At 32.7% G+C, this 18311-nt stretch overlaps 2 protein-coding genes across 3 annotated transcripts; one reads left to right on the plus strand and one right to left on the minus strand.

The window, feature by feature from the left end:
* Positions 1-1136: 1136 nt before the first annotated feature.
* On the minus strand, positions 1137-2391 carry LOC100142058 (keratin, type I cytoskeletal 9). Its single transcript, XM_001811078.4, has one exon. It carries the CDS (start codon positions 2334-2336, stop codon positions 1302-1304), a length of 1035 nt encoding a protein of 344 aa, XP_001811130.3. The 5' UTR covers positions 2337-2391; the 3' UTR covers positions 1137-1301.
* Positions 2392-6424: 4033 nt separating this feature from the next.
* On the plus strand, positions 6425-17039 carry LOC656823 (uridine phosphorylase 1). 2 transcript variants are annotated; one of them, XM_963324.5, is made up of 7 exons: positions 6425-6602; positions 10234-10357; positions 12954-13115; positions 13164-13349; positions 13397-13535; positions 15866-16059; positions 16105-17039. In XM_963324.5, the coding sequence occupies exons 1-7, from the start codon at positions 6580-6582 to the stop codon at positions 16285-16287; spliced, it is 1011 nt and encodes a 336-aa protein (XP_968417.2). In that variant the 5' UTR covers positions 6425-6579; the 3' UTR covers positions 16288-17039. The 2 variants fall into 2 exon arrangements, with proteins under 2 accessions (XP_968417.2, XP_008200828.1); XM_008202606.3 differs by lacking the exon at positions 6425-6602 and adding an exon at positions 9901-10089.
* The last annotated feature ends 1272 nt before the right edge of the window (positions 17040-18311 follow it).

The raw sequence follows: 18311 nt of genomic DNA on the forward strand, positions 1-18311 counted from the left end.
CACAGATGAGTCAGATTTAGTCCAACATTATCAGACCGTCGTGAAAAAGTGTGGCAAAGACCAAACAAGCTATTCAGTCAATGCTGCATATCACCCAGAGCGGGATTTAACAAAGGAGTAACGTGGCAGTTTAATGGTATATCTTTAGAAGCCCATACCGATTTGGTTGAAAACTGAACAATAACAGCACATAGGTATTTCCTCGAATGTGTAGAATCACATATGGTTTCCTATGCACCATTTATTGTCGGAAATAATCTTTTTGTGAATGATAATACTCGCCAAGCCAACACATTGTTGTCTGATATTGGAACAAGTTAATATACGACGTTTTTGCCAAGAAATTTCCAAACTAGCTCTAATGGATTCAAGTCGAAACTATTGAATGAGCACAATAGTTTCGACTTGAATCCAGTTGAGCTGGTTTGGGAATTTTTTGGCAAAAGAGTAGAACGTAGCTAACCCCTGCTGGAGACGTTAAATAACTTAAGAGTGTCACTGGCGGAAGAATGTTCAAATTCCTCAAGAATAGATTACCACACCCATCCAAAGCAAGCCATATCGTTGAATAGACGTAATAAGAGCTTTTGGTTGTAACACCTATAGATAATCTTAAATTAATAATTTTCTTGTTTTGGTAACTTCTTGTTTCATTTTGTTTTCTCACTGCGAAGATGCTGTTTCTTGGTAAAACACAATATAAAAGCTTTCATAATTTTTCATGCACCACAACAGAAATTTTGGAGATGTCCGGAATTTTTTGAGCGGCAGTGTAGAAGTGTTTATTTTTTCACTGGAACTAAAACTTGAAACACCCTGTACATCTGGAAATCCTACTGACTCTCCAATTTAATTTGTAAAAAGTACCTAAGACTTGGTTTTGTACAAAATTTGTGAATTTGAAAAATATATTAGCGAAGTAATATATTTTCCTATTACAAAAAAGATTTCCTGGATTGTTGTTATGAGTCACATTTGTATTCTTGTACTTGTGACTTTCTATATCTTTATCAACTGTACCAAGTTTTTCAGCCTATTCGAAGAAGAACGAAAAGGTATTTGAAAAAATTAAGGATATCCTTGATTTCTCTGCGTTTTACTCTTCAGTGAAATGTACCTTCGTAATAAAAGTCGTGTTTCATTGCTTCAAGTATATATTATATACAATATACAAATAATACATAAGTATCATAAAAAGAACATTGGACCAAGTCATGGCATTCGTTATAAAAGAGACAAGACAAAAATAATCTATGGTAACATAAAATAAATATTTACGATCTAGAACCCAGTTTCTAAAATCAGTAGAACGGCACATGGTGTGGGAAATGTTTGTAGATCTTGCTATTTTCTTGGTGTCCCAACAAACTATGTTGGTCAATACCATTATTAACACCATAGACAGACCCGCTCCCTCCATATTTCTTCTCCCCGTAGTTTCCATGTCCAGCATTGCTGTTATCAACAAAGTGTTCGTTATCGAAGTGTCCTGCTTTCTTGGCAGCTCCTTCGGCAAATTCCCCAGCTTCGTGACCTCCCTTGAATTGCGAAGCGCCTTTCTCGCCAAAGCTTCCAGCTTCTCCGTTGAAGTTAAGTTTCGCACCTTCGTCATTCTCCTCATCGTAGAATTCTTCGGTTTTGCCGGTTTCGTCCTTATGGTGCGAGGATTTGAACCCTTTGATGACATGTCCCTTCTTGTGCCCTTTCTTCTCGTTGAATTGACCACCGTGTTTCCCTTCTTTGTCGAAGTGTTGACCTCCGTAGTAAGCTTTACCGTCTTCAGCCATTTTCTTGGCACCTTTGGCATCGTTGAAATAGGCCGATTCGCCCTTGTTGTTCTTCACTGCGGCAACTCCTTTCGTGAAACCTTCTTTCCCAGCATTGAACTCTTCGCCTTTCTTCCCGCTCGCTTTTTCGAAAGCTTCATCGTTCAAGTTCTTCTTTTCGCCGCTGTAGACGTTCTTGTCGATGAATTCACCGCCGTATCCGTGGTGGAGGAGAGGTGCAGCAACGAGTCCAGCTCCCCCAAGTCCTGCTCCTCCCATCATTCCAGCTCCTCCCATGCCTCCAATGAATTTACCGGCTCCCATCATCCCAGCTCCGCCCATGCCAATTCCACCCCCGTAGCCGCCATAGCCAAGGCCCATTCCTCCCATGCCCATGGCTCCAGGGTAGTAGCCACCCTCCACGACGTGGTAGCCATGGATGGGGATGGTGGAGGCGGCGGTGTTCATCACATCTTCCGTAGCGTAGCGGTATTTGTAGACGGGTTTGGCGAGCTCCTCCTGGGCAAGGACTGCAAGGGTGAAGCTAAGCAGGACGATCAACTTGCCCATGATGGTTAATGACTGAACGATGCTTGGAACGTTTCTGGCTGATTGCTGGACGCTGCGTGTATATATAGTAAAATTATTTAAAGCGTGAAGATTTGCTTGATTGATTTTCTTAGCAGTGTTGTGGAATTTTAGCGGCTTTTGGGGTGGGGAAACCGCTGCGGTGCGACCTTAAGGCGTTGGGATTGTCTGTGTTGACAATTCGACAACCTTGATTCAGATTATTAGCTTGAGTCACGGGAAGTATACTTCGGTTTCGAGATATCGTAATTAATTACGTTGCGAATGCTGTTAAGCGTACGTCCGTTGACTGGATTTACTAGTTTACGAAAAAATCGAAACGCTAATTAATTAGATAATTGGGAATTTTACGGGACGTTAACCTTCTTCCAAGGGGAACTGATAGGTTTGTAACCTCATTAGAACAACATCTTCCACAATTGCAACTTGTGCACAAATTGTAAAGGGCTCAAAGGACAAGAGACAGTATCATGTTCATAGAGTGGAAAGTAGGAACCGCAAAAATTGCATTGCGGAAACGTTCAATGGCTTTGAAAAAATTGTAGATTCGGTCGAGGAACGTCCTAGAATAGGTCGTCTGAGAATTGCCACCCACAAGCAAAATTGCTGCGAACAGAGCGTATCTCCCAGCTACCACTAACCAAATCAAAAAGATTTTGTAATTGCTCTAGAATCTTTTAACAGAAAGAACATTATAAAATGTTTGGGGCCCATCAATAGTTTGGTCAAGCAATAAAAGACATAGGTCCGATTCTAGTTCCCAAATTATTTAAGTACTTCAAAAACTGACATACCTATCTGCTAACAAATTTTATTTATAGTAATTAACTAATAACAAATGACTCTTTTCTTAGTTGAGTTCGCAAAACTTCTCGATTATTGCCTGAAATAATATTACTGTAATCTTAATTAAACGATTAGTTTTCTTCAGCCATTCCGTTTTAACGGACGGGACACTTTGCACAAATTTTTAGATTTTATTTTCCATTTTTACGAACAGTATCAGTAGAAGTGAATTTTTTTTTATAGGAGCTTAGTACCACTCAAATTGTTTGAAACCTACAATTTGTATTAAATTGTGTGTGAAAATAGCTCTAAAAAAATTATTCAGACCGGGAATATTAAAATTAGACAGTCGAAATCAAAAATTCGTGCTTTTGTTTAAAAACGTAAGAAATAAGAACAACATTTTTGCGATAACCGGCGGGACAATAAAAGTTATAAAGATAAAAAGTAATGTATCTAATCAATTTACATACTGATTTCCATTTTTTAAACGACTAGAAACTAGAAAAATACTCTTAAAAAATATTCAACTGTTGTAGTACGTCGATATTTTATGTTACTGCCTATAAAGTAATGTATGTTAATTTTAGAATCCAATGAATTCAGTTTAAATGATTATCCTCTACCAAAAATTCTTTTGTCGCAAAATACCTACAATAAATATAAACCGTGCGTTTTGAAATAAACTTAACATTTACTAAAATCATTTTGAACTTTCAGTGTCAGGTTACATTTCTCCCTGAATGGCTATCTTGTTTAATTTGCTAAAATTTCTTGGTGAAAAAGGTTTTGAAACATATCATTGAGCTTCTAACTTAAAAACGTGCTAAGTCGTTCAGAATAATTACATTTGTAACTATTTAAGAACTAAACTTACGATTTTTTAGCTAAATGTGGCAATTTATTGACTTTCTGACTTATAATAGTATATTGAAGTAAGAGAGGATATTGAGGTTTTTAAAACACGCACGATTTTTCGAGCATTTTTTCGAGCATTTTTCGGCGTATCCACATATATTTTAATACAGGGTGTATCAGAACTCACTCCCCACCGGAGAAGTGCTAGTGGTAACAGCAATAGAGATGGCAAAAATGCAAAAAAATGTGGGTCTTTTATTCTTCGTTTGCGAGATATAGAGGTCTCAAAGTAACCAATCCCAGAAGCTCTCTCCCAGGTCTACTGTATACAGTAGATGCGTTACTAAGGAATGAAAAATAATTCAAGTGCCCATTTTTATTGTCCGTTTTACCTATTTCTTGTTCTCCTAGCAACGGGTTTTGTTCAACTAGTCCTCTAGAGCAAGGCCTTTTGTGATTGGCTATTTTCAAACGTTCTTATCTCCCAAACGCAGAGTTAGAATTTTTTGTAAAGGAACTTTAGCTTCAAAATTGCTTAAACTATACGCACCTTCCCATTAGAGAGCGAGTTCTGATACAGGTTGTATACTATTAAAACATAAGTACATTAATTAAAGTAAATACGAATACTTTACGTTATTTTATTGGTACACCTTGAAATCATAAATATTGATATTAAAATTACAAAAATTGGAAATAATGTAACATGAAATAATTATACCTCTCGTTGTCATGAAATTGATGGTCCTTAACAAAATATCATTAAAAAGATGCCATTTATACTTCACATTTCTTGGGTTATTGATGTTGCCATGGGCATTTAAAAAAAATTTTTTTTTTAAACATAAATCGACAATTTTCTGGCTTATTTCAACAAAGTGTATTGATTGCGATTCTAACCCAAAAACGTGGAAACCTAATCAGAATTGACTGACTGTATTTTGACCTAATACAGCGATTTTGTGGTTTGTTTTAGCAACATTTGTTAAATTTAGTGACTTCTGAATTGAAGTACAATTATTACAACTATTTTTGAAATTCACGATTTTTTCGGCTGTTTTGGTAAAACTTAAAGTAAGTGATATTTTTGCGCTTTTAGTGCTTTTCTCGATGAAAAATGTATTAATTTGATTAAAACTGACTGAAACTGTCTTATTCTAAAATAAATAATCAACAATTTTCTGGCTTTATTTCGAAAAAAATCGTTGATTTTAGTGTGATTCTCAAAAGCGTTCAAAATTGGTCTTCTTGTTACAGCAAAATATGTCTACCAAAGTGAGTTTTTGAATTAAAAACCTGTTAAATCGCCATAGATTGTCTGAACTCTGAAATAATGATCTGTTTTTAAACGGCTAGCTTTTGGTTGATTTGAGAAAATTTATACTTGTTATGCCAACAACGTACTAAAACAGTATCATTTTGACCTAAAACGACGTACTAAAACGTACAGAATTAACTGAAGTAAAGATGTTGCAACTATTTTCTAAGTTGACGATTTCTTGACTTGTTTAACAAAATTTTTCGATTGAAGTGAATTTCTGGTTTTAATTCGGCATAAATTTTACGATTCAAGTTGTTCTGATCTCGTTTTTCTCTTCTGTTTTTCTGGATGGAAAATTCTGGAGATAAAGTAGCCCTTTTTTTTTTGTTTTTTTTTAACATACCTTTCTCATGAGGATGTAATTATGAATTTTCTACCCTATTTTAGAGGAAAATATTACGTTGGTACTTATAATTACTTTTTCATCTAAGTCTTTCAAAATATTCGAATGAAGGATCCGAAAATGAAAAAGAACTTCAATTAAAATAATATTTACCTCGTCAGGATCGCAGGACTCAATTAATTTTGAAATTGTTAAACGGTAATTTTTATACTTGAGAGTTGACTGTGTTTAATAATAAATATACTACTACATATGTATTCTAGAATTGAGTATCAAGAAATTAGAAGATTATTGACAGTTTAATATTCAAGAATTACACAATTGCTCAAGTAGTAATAAAAGAAAAGGGCAATAAATAAATACTAGACTTAATAAAACATTCTATTTTACTAACTAAAATTGCCAATAATTTGTAAAGTGGAGAATTAATGTTTATTGCAAATAGCCAAGGAAAAGTGGTGGTAGCAGTGACTAGCGTTGTGAAAAGGCGTCTTGAGCAACACATTCTGCACGTCAGAGGAATATTACAGAATGTGTTGATTTAATTCAGTAAAACTAACTGTAACAGAAAAATAGGTGTCTGGTAAACAAGCAAGAACGCGATTACTTGCATATTTTTTGGGCCAATTATCCGCCTTAAACGTGCGTAAACGTAATGAATTTGCGATCAATTCTCTGTTGAAAAAATTCGAAAGAGGTGTGTGCTTGCGACCAGGCTCGCATAAGTATTATCCTGCAACAGGATAACGAACCGTCGTCGGTGCGCCCTCACTCTGCGGTGGTCGATCTTGTAACTGCAAAGTGACGCACCCTTTCTCTTAATTTCTTAGTGTTTTAGTGATGTTTCAGTTATTTTAACGAAACAATTTTTTATCGAAACCTATCCTTGTACATAGTTTAGTGTCAAAACACAAAAAATGTCGGACGAGGAGAGGGACGAGTAAGTGATCGTTGTTGAATTTCCTATTGATTGTGATGAGGGTGATCAGGTGTTGAGAATTTTAGGCAAAATTCGCTCGTGTTATTTTTTAATCGATGGTTTCACGGTTCTTTGCGCTCGGTGGTCACGGCCAGAGCGGTAATTAGAAGGGACAAGGACTAGCTCGGTGAATTCATAAATTTCATTTTTTATCGCAAAATTGCTCGATTAGTTCTTACATAACGAGGCGAGAAACCATTGTACGATTCTAACAGGAAGTCACCTGTTTCGGGTGTTAACACGCGCCCTTCTTCGGTAAAAGGCACACCCTTCACGCATTATTGCCGTGACGATGCTTATTAGGAACACTAGTCCGGATTTTTTCGTCCATGTCCCTGATGTAGACAAATATTGATCTAATTGGATGAGATATTGAGGAAGAAAACTGTACGTTTTGTTGTGGAAAACGTGCAAGCGCGTACAAGCAACCACAAACCACAATCTTGTTTCCCTATTCTTCACACAATTGGCTCATATATGTTATTGAAGCTCGAAACCGCAAAAGTAACAGTGATTGAAAACTATTGGACCACATGCGATTTTCGCAAATCATACTCATGACAACTCACTTGGGAATTTCACTTTTTTGTAAGCTATTTATTTGTATCAAAATATTCAAACGTAGGTGACCAGGAGCCAATCACGGATATTGTATTGACTATTGATTGATTTTTATAAAAAAGGATTGCTTCTCGGAACCATATTTCAAATAACTAAATACTAATACAGTTAAATGGTAATTCTTATTATTATTCCTTTTCCTAGAGACCACCAAATTGTTGTTACCAGAAAGACAAAAACAAATTTTAAATTTTAAACGTTAAATAAAAATTTACAATGCAAGTTTTTTTTATAGTTCAAACACTTGATTTTTAATTGTAAATGTTTAAGGATGGGTTTATAGAAGCGTCATTAATTTAATCCGCAATTAAACGCGTAATTACGTGACCAAATTGAAGTAATTTGGTTGGTCCATTCGAGTTGACTTTTAACAACGAATTAAATTTTAACAGAGCTTTTTATAGACCGACTCTAAATTAAATATGTAGTATACTCCTGAAAGCCTAAACAAGAAAATAAAAGCTAAAATAGAAAGTGGAAACATAAAAATTTAGATACTTTTCTTGTCTTTAGAGAAGTTATTGAATTACATTTTTCGTTTTTTTTTTCGAAGCACAATTGTAAAGTTAAATAATCCTACTTTAACAAAGTGTTTAAAATGTTTTAAGGTTTTTCTCTAAGAAATTACAATAAAGCATAAAGATTCAACACAATTCACATAAAAAAGAATGTTTTTTGTTGTATTTTTTATATAATTTCGCTAGGACAGCCCTAAAATCGCTAGGACAGCCCTAAAATCACAGGTAAAGCCCCATATGGCACTATGTTGATCTTGTTGTTAGATATATCCCGTTTTTAAATAAAGGAAAAAACTCATTTTTTGTGTAAAATTCAATAAAAAAAATGACGAAATTGAATCATTTTTAACAAAAGTGATCGCTTTTAATCTTTTAATTTATAGCAGCAATTGTTGCTAGCATTTTCCTAAGTTAACTTAAGTCAGTATTAAAGACGATTAATAATTTATACAGGGTGATTCACAAGTGACGGACAATCTCTCGTATGGTGATAAAAGACGTTCAGTCAGATTTTTTCAAGCAACTTCATTTTGAATTTTTTTTGAATTTGTTTTCTTTAGCAACCGTATCGATTTTTGATCTTTTGCTTCCTATGATATTGTTGATTCGCAAGTTTTTAAATGTTACAAGTTTCCGCTAACTATAAAATCAAAAAAATATTATCTGAAGTACCAAAAACTTAAATTAAAAAATTAACTTTGAAGAACTATATGTCGTAAAAAAGGCTCAAACAATTTTTTGCCATAGAAACTTTTAATTCAGTTTGATGTCGGTATTTTTGATTCACCCTGTATATACATACATACAACGTGGCTTAAGTAAATGTTTCTGCCTCAAATCCTACTAAATAATGCGATTGTTTTGTCAAAAAGCATTTTTTGTAAAACTAAGAACTAAGAATGTAAGAAAGTAAGTTTTTTTTATCCATTTTAGCGAATTTTCAGATCGAGTTAGCTTTGTTAAAAAACAAAAATTGCACAATTTTCATAATGTTTCTGTTTATTTTTGACAAAATTTCAGTAAACAATCGAGTTTTAAATTAAAAATGTATCGGAATATACGATTTAATTTTCCACCTAATTTAGTAGGTAATTTTAGTCCAATTTAGCGAAAATTCATTATTATTCAATCAGCTCATTTCTGACTGAAATTGTTTTAAAGTATCTATTAACTGTAAAACGATAAATACGCCAACGTCGAATTTTCTCTCAAAATTAGCTGTTATAAATTATGTTATAATGTAATTTATACTATCAATGAGAGATCTGATCGTTAATAACTGTTTTACAATTTTATCAATCTTGTTTAAAAAATAATTCGGTAAAATGCGACGTTGGCGTTTGTTGTAGTTTTGAAACAGCGAATGTTTCCAAATGCCATTCTGTTCAAAAAAACAAAAAAATTGGGAGAAATTATGTAGCGATAAAATTAAATATTTGCGTTGCCAGTAGATATGGAATCTTTTAATCTTTTGATCGATCCGTAACAAATTAATATTATCTGATGTTTGACAAAGATTATCAAAATGAATTACCTTAAACCTTCGGTAATTCACACAACGTTTCAGAGAATTAAATGAAACAATTATCTATAAAGTGATTTATTTTTTCCACCTATTTTCAATGGTTTTCATTATTCAATCAAACAGAAAAAAATAACTGTAACTGCAACTGCTGACTAATTAAAGAAGAATTCAGGTTGATGTCCTCTTTACGGACTAATTTATTGTTCTTTGCACTCTTAGCGAATCGAGCGAAGTCAAGTTTACTTCCTTGATCAAGAAATGTTTGTATTTTGAATTTTAAAAACCTGATTTACTTAAATTGTTACTTAAATATCCATTAAATTCACCCTTTATGAGTTGCAAAAAATGTTTGTCAATCATTAAAGTGTGAAAGCAATATCAAATAAATTGCCAGATGAGCTCTTGTCAACATGTCAACATTTCCCTTTATCTGTGATAATGCTTCGTGTTACAATAAACACAAGTATTTCATTCATGAGTAAGATGAATTACATAATTTATGATAATGAGATAAATCATGTGCGAAATATGCTGCGGGCTAGAAACCCAGACAATAATTCAATGAATGCCATCACACACAGCAATCATCTTGGAATCTTTCTCTCGTTATCAATTCTTTGACCTTCTGAAGAAATTTACGATTGAACAGTTAGTAGTGCTGTAGCTTGAGCAGTGAGAACACCATGAGCAAAGTAGAGAATGGAGACGAACACGATAATTTCTACCACTGCGAAGAGAACGAAACGAAAGAAACGTGTAACAAGTGTGAAGTAGCCAAGTTTAGGTAAAAACAAAAATTAAACAAAATCCTTGGTGTTAGAACTCGAATAAAGCTCGTGAAAGTTGCACTAACAATCGGCGAAGGTTTGCGATCGATCGGAAGAGTTTATTTCGAGACAACTTCTTTATTGATGTTCTACTGTTCCAGATATCCTGATGGCACCGTTCGGCTCAGGAATCCCCACATTGAACTCATGGACCAGGACATTCTCTACCACCTGGCTCTAGGAAGCGGCTCACACGATCTAGTCGAAATGTTCGGCGACGTAAAAGTAAGAATTGTTTTTACAAATTCAACCTTGCAGTTTTCTTGACTATTTCAAAATATCGCGATTTGACTCAGTTTACTTTTTGTCTCGACGTTTTGTCTACAGCATCACTACTATCCTTGGCTTTTTGTAGTACGCTTTGTTTTCATATCGATTGGTGAATATAGGATCAAATTCAACTGGAATCAGTCAAGGTCCTCCAGAAGGTTTCTGGGTCATAAACAATTCTTCCGATCAACAGTTTTTGCAATAATTATCAACAAATAATCGAACTGTCAAACACGAAAAATATTACAACACGTTGCAAACAAATGATTTTCGTGTTTTTGTCGCGATAAACATTCGTAATGGAAAACGCAGCAAATTTTTATCCAAATGTGATGCAACTTCAAACACATTTCAAATTTTCTGCTCAGAAAGTTTCAACATAAAAAAATATACAGCCTGTTCCGTCTAAACCCCACATTAGAAGTACAGGGAGTTCTAATAATGATAGTCATCTACTAATTTATGTACAACCATAAGCTTTGAGCTCCTGCTCAATAAAAATATTTTCAAGATGGCAGCACTTCCGGTTATACCAGAAGTCGCTATCAACTTTTTTATTTTAAATGGAATGCTATATATTTAATTCGTTTTTGAATTACTAGAGTTATTTTAAGGTAGTTTTTGTAAGCTGTCTCTATACCTAAATTTAGCCGTTTACAAAATATTTATGGTTTTTAATTTTTTTTAGATTTACACCTTCCAGCTCAAAAATTGATAACTCTGTCATTTTTAAAAATCTGGAAATATTTTTCACCTCATTTAAAAAAGGAAGCCTAGATCTTTCCTTTGGTGTTTTCAAATTTCTAAAAAAGAATAAGAAACTCCAAATTTTTAAAGTTAAGTTTGCAGAAATTTAAGCACCTATAATTCATTTTTTTTAATAAATTGCCAAACGTTTTATTTTACTAAATGGTAGAGAATTTAATTCTGCATCGATTTATATTAACATTCCCTATACCTACATTTAATAGTTTTCAAGTTATAATAACTTCTTGTTGGGATTGAGAAATTTTTAGCCGTAGGTCTGTTCTAACATTTTGCCATGGTAACGAATAAAAAAATGTGAGAAAAATGTGAGAAGTTTTTTGAACTTAAAACTTAAAACAATAAATTTATTTTGTTTTTAGAGGATGGATAACACAATTTTGAACAGAGTTTATCATTTAAGTTTGATCTGAAATATTTTTATGACAAACTATGCAAAAATAGCTGTGGTTAGTAAGAAATTTTCTACAATGACAAAAAAACAACATAATTTGAAAATTATCACAGAAAGGTATAGGGAATACTAATACAGATCGATGCAGAACAAAATTCTCCTCCATCTAGTAAAATAAAAATTGTGGCATCCCATTTGAAAAAAATAAGTTATGGGTACTTGAAATTGTCTCAACTTAACCTTAAAATTTTTGGGTTTATGAACTTTATTTTCAATTTTGAACACACTGAAGAACAGATATAGGCCTTCTTTTTTAATTCTTAAAATATGATTTCGAAATCTTCAAAAATAAGCGAGTTACCGATTTTTTTAAGTGGCAGGTGCAAATCCAAAAATTTTCAAAAAATCTTAAATATCTCAAAAATGGTTAAACTAACGAAAGCTGATAAAAACTCCCTTAAACTAATCTAAAAACGCAGTAAAAAAGATAGTTTTCCATTTAAAATAGGAAAGTTAGTAGCGACTTCCGCTATAACCGAAAGTGCTGCTATCTTGAAAATATTTTCATTGAGCAGAACTCAACGGATTATTTCTGAGTACCAACTTTCCGATAAATAACTTTTTCTACTTCGGTTTCGTGTTGAGGTCATTACGATGCGCGATTTGTATATCGTAATATCTAACGGAGTGCTATAATAATTACACTAAAAAACAGGGTAATTTAGTTGGATAATGTTGACAACCTAGTTTCTTGGCAAATATTAGAGAGAACTGTCAGTGTCAATTGGCACCTGTTTCAAGTGCATAATTTAATCAAATTAATCAAATACGAACCTTTAGAGGCTTTTGTACCAGCCCTGATATGTGGCCCTTTCGAACATCTTTTGAGTAATGTACAAATATAACTTCAAAAGCCAGTGCAAGTAAGTAAGTTGAGATCTCATTATCCTCAGGCAAATTTTTCAAATTTCACGTATTTGCCACAAATGTCCGTATTTGTTAAGGGGTACATTGCAAAACGTCTTCGACATTTTCAGAATACATTTGTACGAATAAACTAATGACGGTCCAAATTATTAATTTCATTTCACTGTCTGCGCGCAAATGTTGTCAACTGCCACAAAATTCCCTAAATTTACAAATTAATTTTTTTGGTACAAAAAGTGCGAAGTAGAAAAAATACTGTATGATATCTCGTTTATAAAGCATTTTATCGCGCTTACTCTATTATGCCCTAGATTCGTGCGTGCGACAAAATGCGTCTTATAAAACTCGTATCATAATATACTATTATTCTTCGACACTGTCAAAATTTCCGGTTTTCAGTACATGTAATGTGAGATTTAGACGGAACATCCTGTAGTGTTACGACTTGCAGAATGTATTTTTTAGTTCGTCTGCATGGGAGGGACTCCGAAACGCATGGAGGCCTTCGCCTACTACATAATGAAAGAAATCGGCCACAAGCTCCCGACAGGAACCACCTTGCAAGACATCAGCCAATATTCATACCGTTACAGTATGTTCAAAGTCGGTCCTGTCTTGTCCGTTAGCGTAAGCTAAATCGTTTGCCCAAAACAATAATTACAGAAAAGGTTCTAGCATGGTATGGGTATCCCATCCATTGGAATCCTACTCCACGAAATAATCAAACTGATGTACCATTCGAAAGCCCGTGATCCGATTTTTTTCCGAATCGGCACTTGCGGAGGAATCGGTCTCGAAGGTGGTACTGTGGTAATTTCCGACGACGCTGTAGATGAAATGGGAAACCATTATTATCAAGTGGTAAGTACCAAACTTTTGGAGATAACACCACCTAAGGAAAATCGTAGCCAATGTTAGGAAAACCAGTTCGAAGACCAGCAAAGTTAGACAAACGTTTAGTTCGGGAATTGAAGGGTTTAGCCGATCCTGAGGACCCGTACGATACTATTATTGGAACCACGATGTGTGCCAACGATTTCTACGAAGGTAGGTGGGAATAACTAAAATAAATTAAAAAAATTGAAATATTAATTGATTTGAAAACATTCTTTTAAAAGTATTTGTTAGTTCATTAAAAAAATTGTCGAACAAGTCCATCTTATTTTTGAACCATCATTTGGCATTCTAGCAACATTTTTCCATCATATTTTTGGTAGCTGTAAAAAAACGAGTAAAGGATAGAAAAAATAAAATAAAATATTAAAGTAAATAAAACAAAATCAGAAACTTGGCGATAATCAGTAATTACACAGAAAAGGTTTTATTTTTATATTCTTGCCTTATTTTTCTTGCGGCAAAAATGTATTTATTTAAAAAATATCAAGTAAATAGATGGGTCATATTTTTTAAAATCATTTGATCAAACTTTCAGTTTTCGTCGTATTTTTTAAATTGTAGGTTCTTAATTGTTGGTTAATGAATTTGAAGAAATTTTTAGTTGTAGTTTTAACTCATATTACTAAGAATTTACGATAAGTAATGGTAGAAAATGTCTGAGTAGTGAGTAGTACATAATACAGAAAAAAAACAGGGGCAACGTAATATTATAGAAAATAGTTGAAAAAAGAACTACGTTTTTTGTAAAACACAATAAATACAGGAAGATTTTTTAATGGATATCTTTGAAAATAAGATTAAAAATCTGGTGCATATTTGGTTCGTTTTTTTTTTAATTAATTTTCAGAACTATCTTGTGTAGAGAGTGTAGATTTTATCAGATTTACTGAAATCTGATAAAAACAAACCAGTAAATATGTAACTGCTTTTAATCTGTTGATTTTCTCTAAAATTCAGTAATTCAGCACTGGCTCGAAAATTGTTAGAATTTGTTTGATGAATAATTAGACTTATTTCACAAATATCCAATTTTATCCAATATTTTCTCTTATTTATTTTTATAAGTGTAATTATTTATCAATGTTTTTAATTAATTTTTTGAGTAACTTTATTTATCTTTTTATATAGTATTTGTCAGAAGATAAAGGTGTGATAAAAACATATTGCTTAATGATTTAAAAACTACATTTCAATTTGAATTGAAGTTTTAATTTCTTTCTAAATTTACGCTGTAAGGAAGTAAATTAGGAAAATATAATTTTGGGAAAAAATCCAATTTTTCCAATAGTTTTTACTGTAGGGATGCAATTTAAATTATGTAAGAGAAAATTGGGGAAACCTTGAGTAATTGAATCTTTAATTACAATATGATTAAGTGAATAGATTATCTTAATATGACCCTAAAAAAACAATGCTCTTGTCGTTTTTGCTTAGATGTTTACTATTCATCAAATTAAAAATAAATTTTGATCTAGATCTTTGCATTTATTTTTTAGGTGTTATTCTCAAAACTTTGCACTAAATAGTTTAAAATTGTATACTAATTATTCACATTTAGATCAATTTATAATAATTATGATAACACCTAATTGGAAAATTTCAAGTTACGTTTACCCGTAAAGTTTTCAGATTTTCTAGGTGTAAAGGCACAATTTTTCTTCCATTTTGTTTTGAAAGCAGAGATTTGGTTTAGCATTAAGTATTTAACACTAGCTTTTTTATTAATTTTTTATCATTAAAAAATTTAAACTGAAAATCGAGATTAAAAGTTTTATCATTTTTCTTTTACGCAATTTTTGTTTTTCACTTGTTTATTCGTTGCTTGAATTTCTATTTTTTATTGTTTTCTTTTCAAACTGGTTTTAATTTTGTTTTTCTAAGCCCTGTTCTGCTCTAAACTCCAAATTCTGGAATATAGTCATTTCTGTTGAACTAATTTTACATCCTTTTTCACTTAATTTACTTTTTATTCTGTGTATACATTTTCCTACACTAATTGTCTATTTATTTCTTATCAGTTATTTTGATTGTTGTCTGTTATAAAACATTTTATTCCAGTTTGTTTTTTCTCAAGGGCTTATATTTTTTATTCGTTGTTCCTCTTGATTTCTCCTTTTTCAGTTTTTTTAGGTCGAAATCATTAGGGCTGTCTATGCGTTCAAATCAAGATGAGGCATCTATCACGTTTAACTAAGTTGAATTTATTTAACTTTATAAGTTCTTTAAATCAACTTTTTGATTATATAAGCCCAGATTTTTCTGGTTTTTCAGATCGAATGATTCAGGGTTATAGGTTTTGATTTTTTCCAAATATTGAAGCTCATAATTAAATCATAATCAACACATTTTTTATACTGCCTGTTAAGTAATTCTTAAATCTTCAGTTTTTTATTCATATTATTATTATTGATTGCTAAAAAAGCTAAAAGTAATTAGTTTTTGGGTGTTAGGTCCCTACTGACTATAAAAAATATTTTTAGGGCAGGGACGCACTGATGGGGCTTTTTGCGACTACACTGAGTCCGAAAAAATGGAATACTTGACGGGGTTGCAAAGCAACGGGGTGAAAAATATCGAGATGGAGGTTATACCCTTTGCTGCGTTGACCCATCATGCTGGGATAAGGGCAGCCGTGGTGTGTGTTGCTTTGCTGGATCGGTTGAAGGGGGACCAGGTGAGTTATTGGTTTGTAAATTCGGGTTTATTATTTTTTTGGTAGGTTTGTGCCCCTAAAGAAGTGCTGGATGAGTGGCAGATCAGACCTCAGAAGCTAGTTGCGCGGTATATTCGCCGGTACTTGCAAACCAAAGGGAGGATTTCGTTCGATGGCCATGGTTCCATGGCTGTTAAAAGTCCGCGACGTTTCAAACTAGTCCAGCAAGAGTCTGAGACTTTTGATTAAATTAATTGCACAAGTTGCTTCGTTATAGTTTCAATTTAATTTATTATCGAGTTATCGGCAAGTCTAAGTGTGTGATGATGGTGATTTTTTATTAATAAGAAAAGAAAATAGTGTAGGGGTATAGGAGTTGATGGGTGGTCGTTGCACAATCCTGTACTGTTACATTATCTAGTTCTAGGGAACATTATTGTTGTTCGTATTTGTAAAAAATGAGTTGTAAAAGCACAGACTATACTTCTATTATCAAAACTAATTCTGGATTATGGTGGTCGGAAATTCTATTCATCCTAAACATATCAGAGCATAAGACTCGTGACATTTTTTTGCGAAACTTCCAACACACAATTTGACCAGAAAATACCATTAAGCGGCTTTGCATTTAAATGTTTCAACAGTTGGTAGTCATTAATAAAGCATGGTGTTTTAATGTTGTGACGTTGTAGCTATATACTGGACAATACATTTGTTACAATTTACACATTTTATGGTAGACAACGACGTAGTCATGTGATTCAAATCTGCCTAATTTGTTGGTTACATCGTTATTGTTGAATTTGCTCACAGTTATAGGGGTTGTTCGTATTGAAATTTTATATAAGCATTAGGAAATACAGCATCCTGTACAGGCTTCTTTTCTCAACACCGACTCGGAAAATCTAGACTCTTTCTTTCTATTCCATTATTGTTGATCGATGTTCATCCTAGAGTAGTCTGTTTTATGTCGCCTATAAACAATAAATATTTGCCAGTTACCCGCCATTTTTATTTTCAAATACATAACACTTTTTACAGGAGCAGCTTCTAAGCAATACAATACAGGGTGACCCAGGGGTGCGTAATCGGTTTATAATTTTTTTATAATTTCCCGGTCGATTAGAGGAAAAATTACCTTTAAGTTTTAAAAATTAATTTTGCAATTGAAAATTAAGTTTGAGTTTTTGGCTGAAAAGCATTCGAAAACAATTAGGTTTTTTTGGGTTGAAATCGAACCATTGTTGGTGGAAAAAACATGAATAAGGCTTGCTTTTTATACAGAGCTATTTGAAATATTGCGATGTCGTTTCCATTATCCGATAGATCGACTTAAATTCCACAAACTAAAAATATTATTATTATAGGTACATAAGATGTTGTATACAGGGTGGTGAACCAAAGTTATATTTTTTTAAATAGAACACCTTATATATTTTTGCATAATTAGATTCTAAGCAAAAAATAATGTAACTTTATATAAACTATTATGGGTCTATCTTTATTCGTTTTGGAATTACCCAAATTTTCGTTATTAAATTAAAATCACTGCGAAATCGCTTATGAATATTTTCCAACAGAAAAACTTAGAATACCTTGTAGTTTTAGCAAATAGTCGACTTTTAGATAAAGCACGCAGATAATATACAAGGTGTGCCAAAACGTTTCTTTCAAATAAACTCCATGATTTTTTTCATGTATCGGTAGCATTTTTGATAAGCTTTTTAATGATATGGGGTTAGCATAGCAAATTTAAAATATTTTTCGAGATTTTTCAAAAAAATTTATTTTATTACAAGAAAATTTGTACCCCCTTTGCACCCCCTTTTTTCTTATTTCAATAAAAAAAAATGTCGTCTAGAGAATTTTGGTCAGTTGGTAACGGTAATAAATAATAAATAAAGAAGAAATGATGATTAAATCGTACGTGTATTCCACGCATTATCGATGAAACTTTTGAAAACTAAATATCCATAAATTTCTCCTACTGATGATGTTAATAAACGTATTATAAAGGCAAAGTATACAGTGTGTTAGGAAATAGTTTAGCAAAAATTTAAAGGTATTTAAAGGTAAATTTAAGGTTAAATTTATATAAAATAAAAATGCATAGTTTTCCTAAAAAATCGTTCTGAAATTAAAATCCCAAATTTTGAGAACCGCTGAACTAGAATTATAAAAATTAGCGGAAATTATAATATTATTGACAAAACAGCAGAGGTAAATTAACTTCTTGGTCCACTAGGTTATGCTTCTATTTCAATTTGTTTTGT

Source organism: Tribolium castaneum, chromosome 4 (genome assembly GCF_031307605.1).
Source record: "Tribolium castaneum strain GA2 chromosome 4, icTriCast1.1, whole genome shotgun sequence".
Taxonomy (NCBI): domain Eukaryota; kingdom Metazoa; phylum Arthropoda; class Insecta; order Coleoptera; family Tenebrionidae; genus Tribolium; species Tribolium castaneum.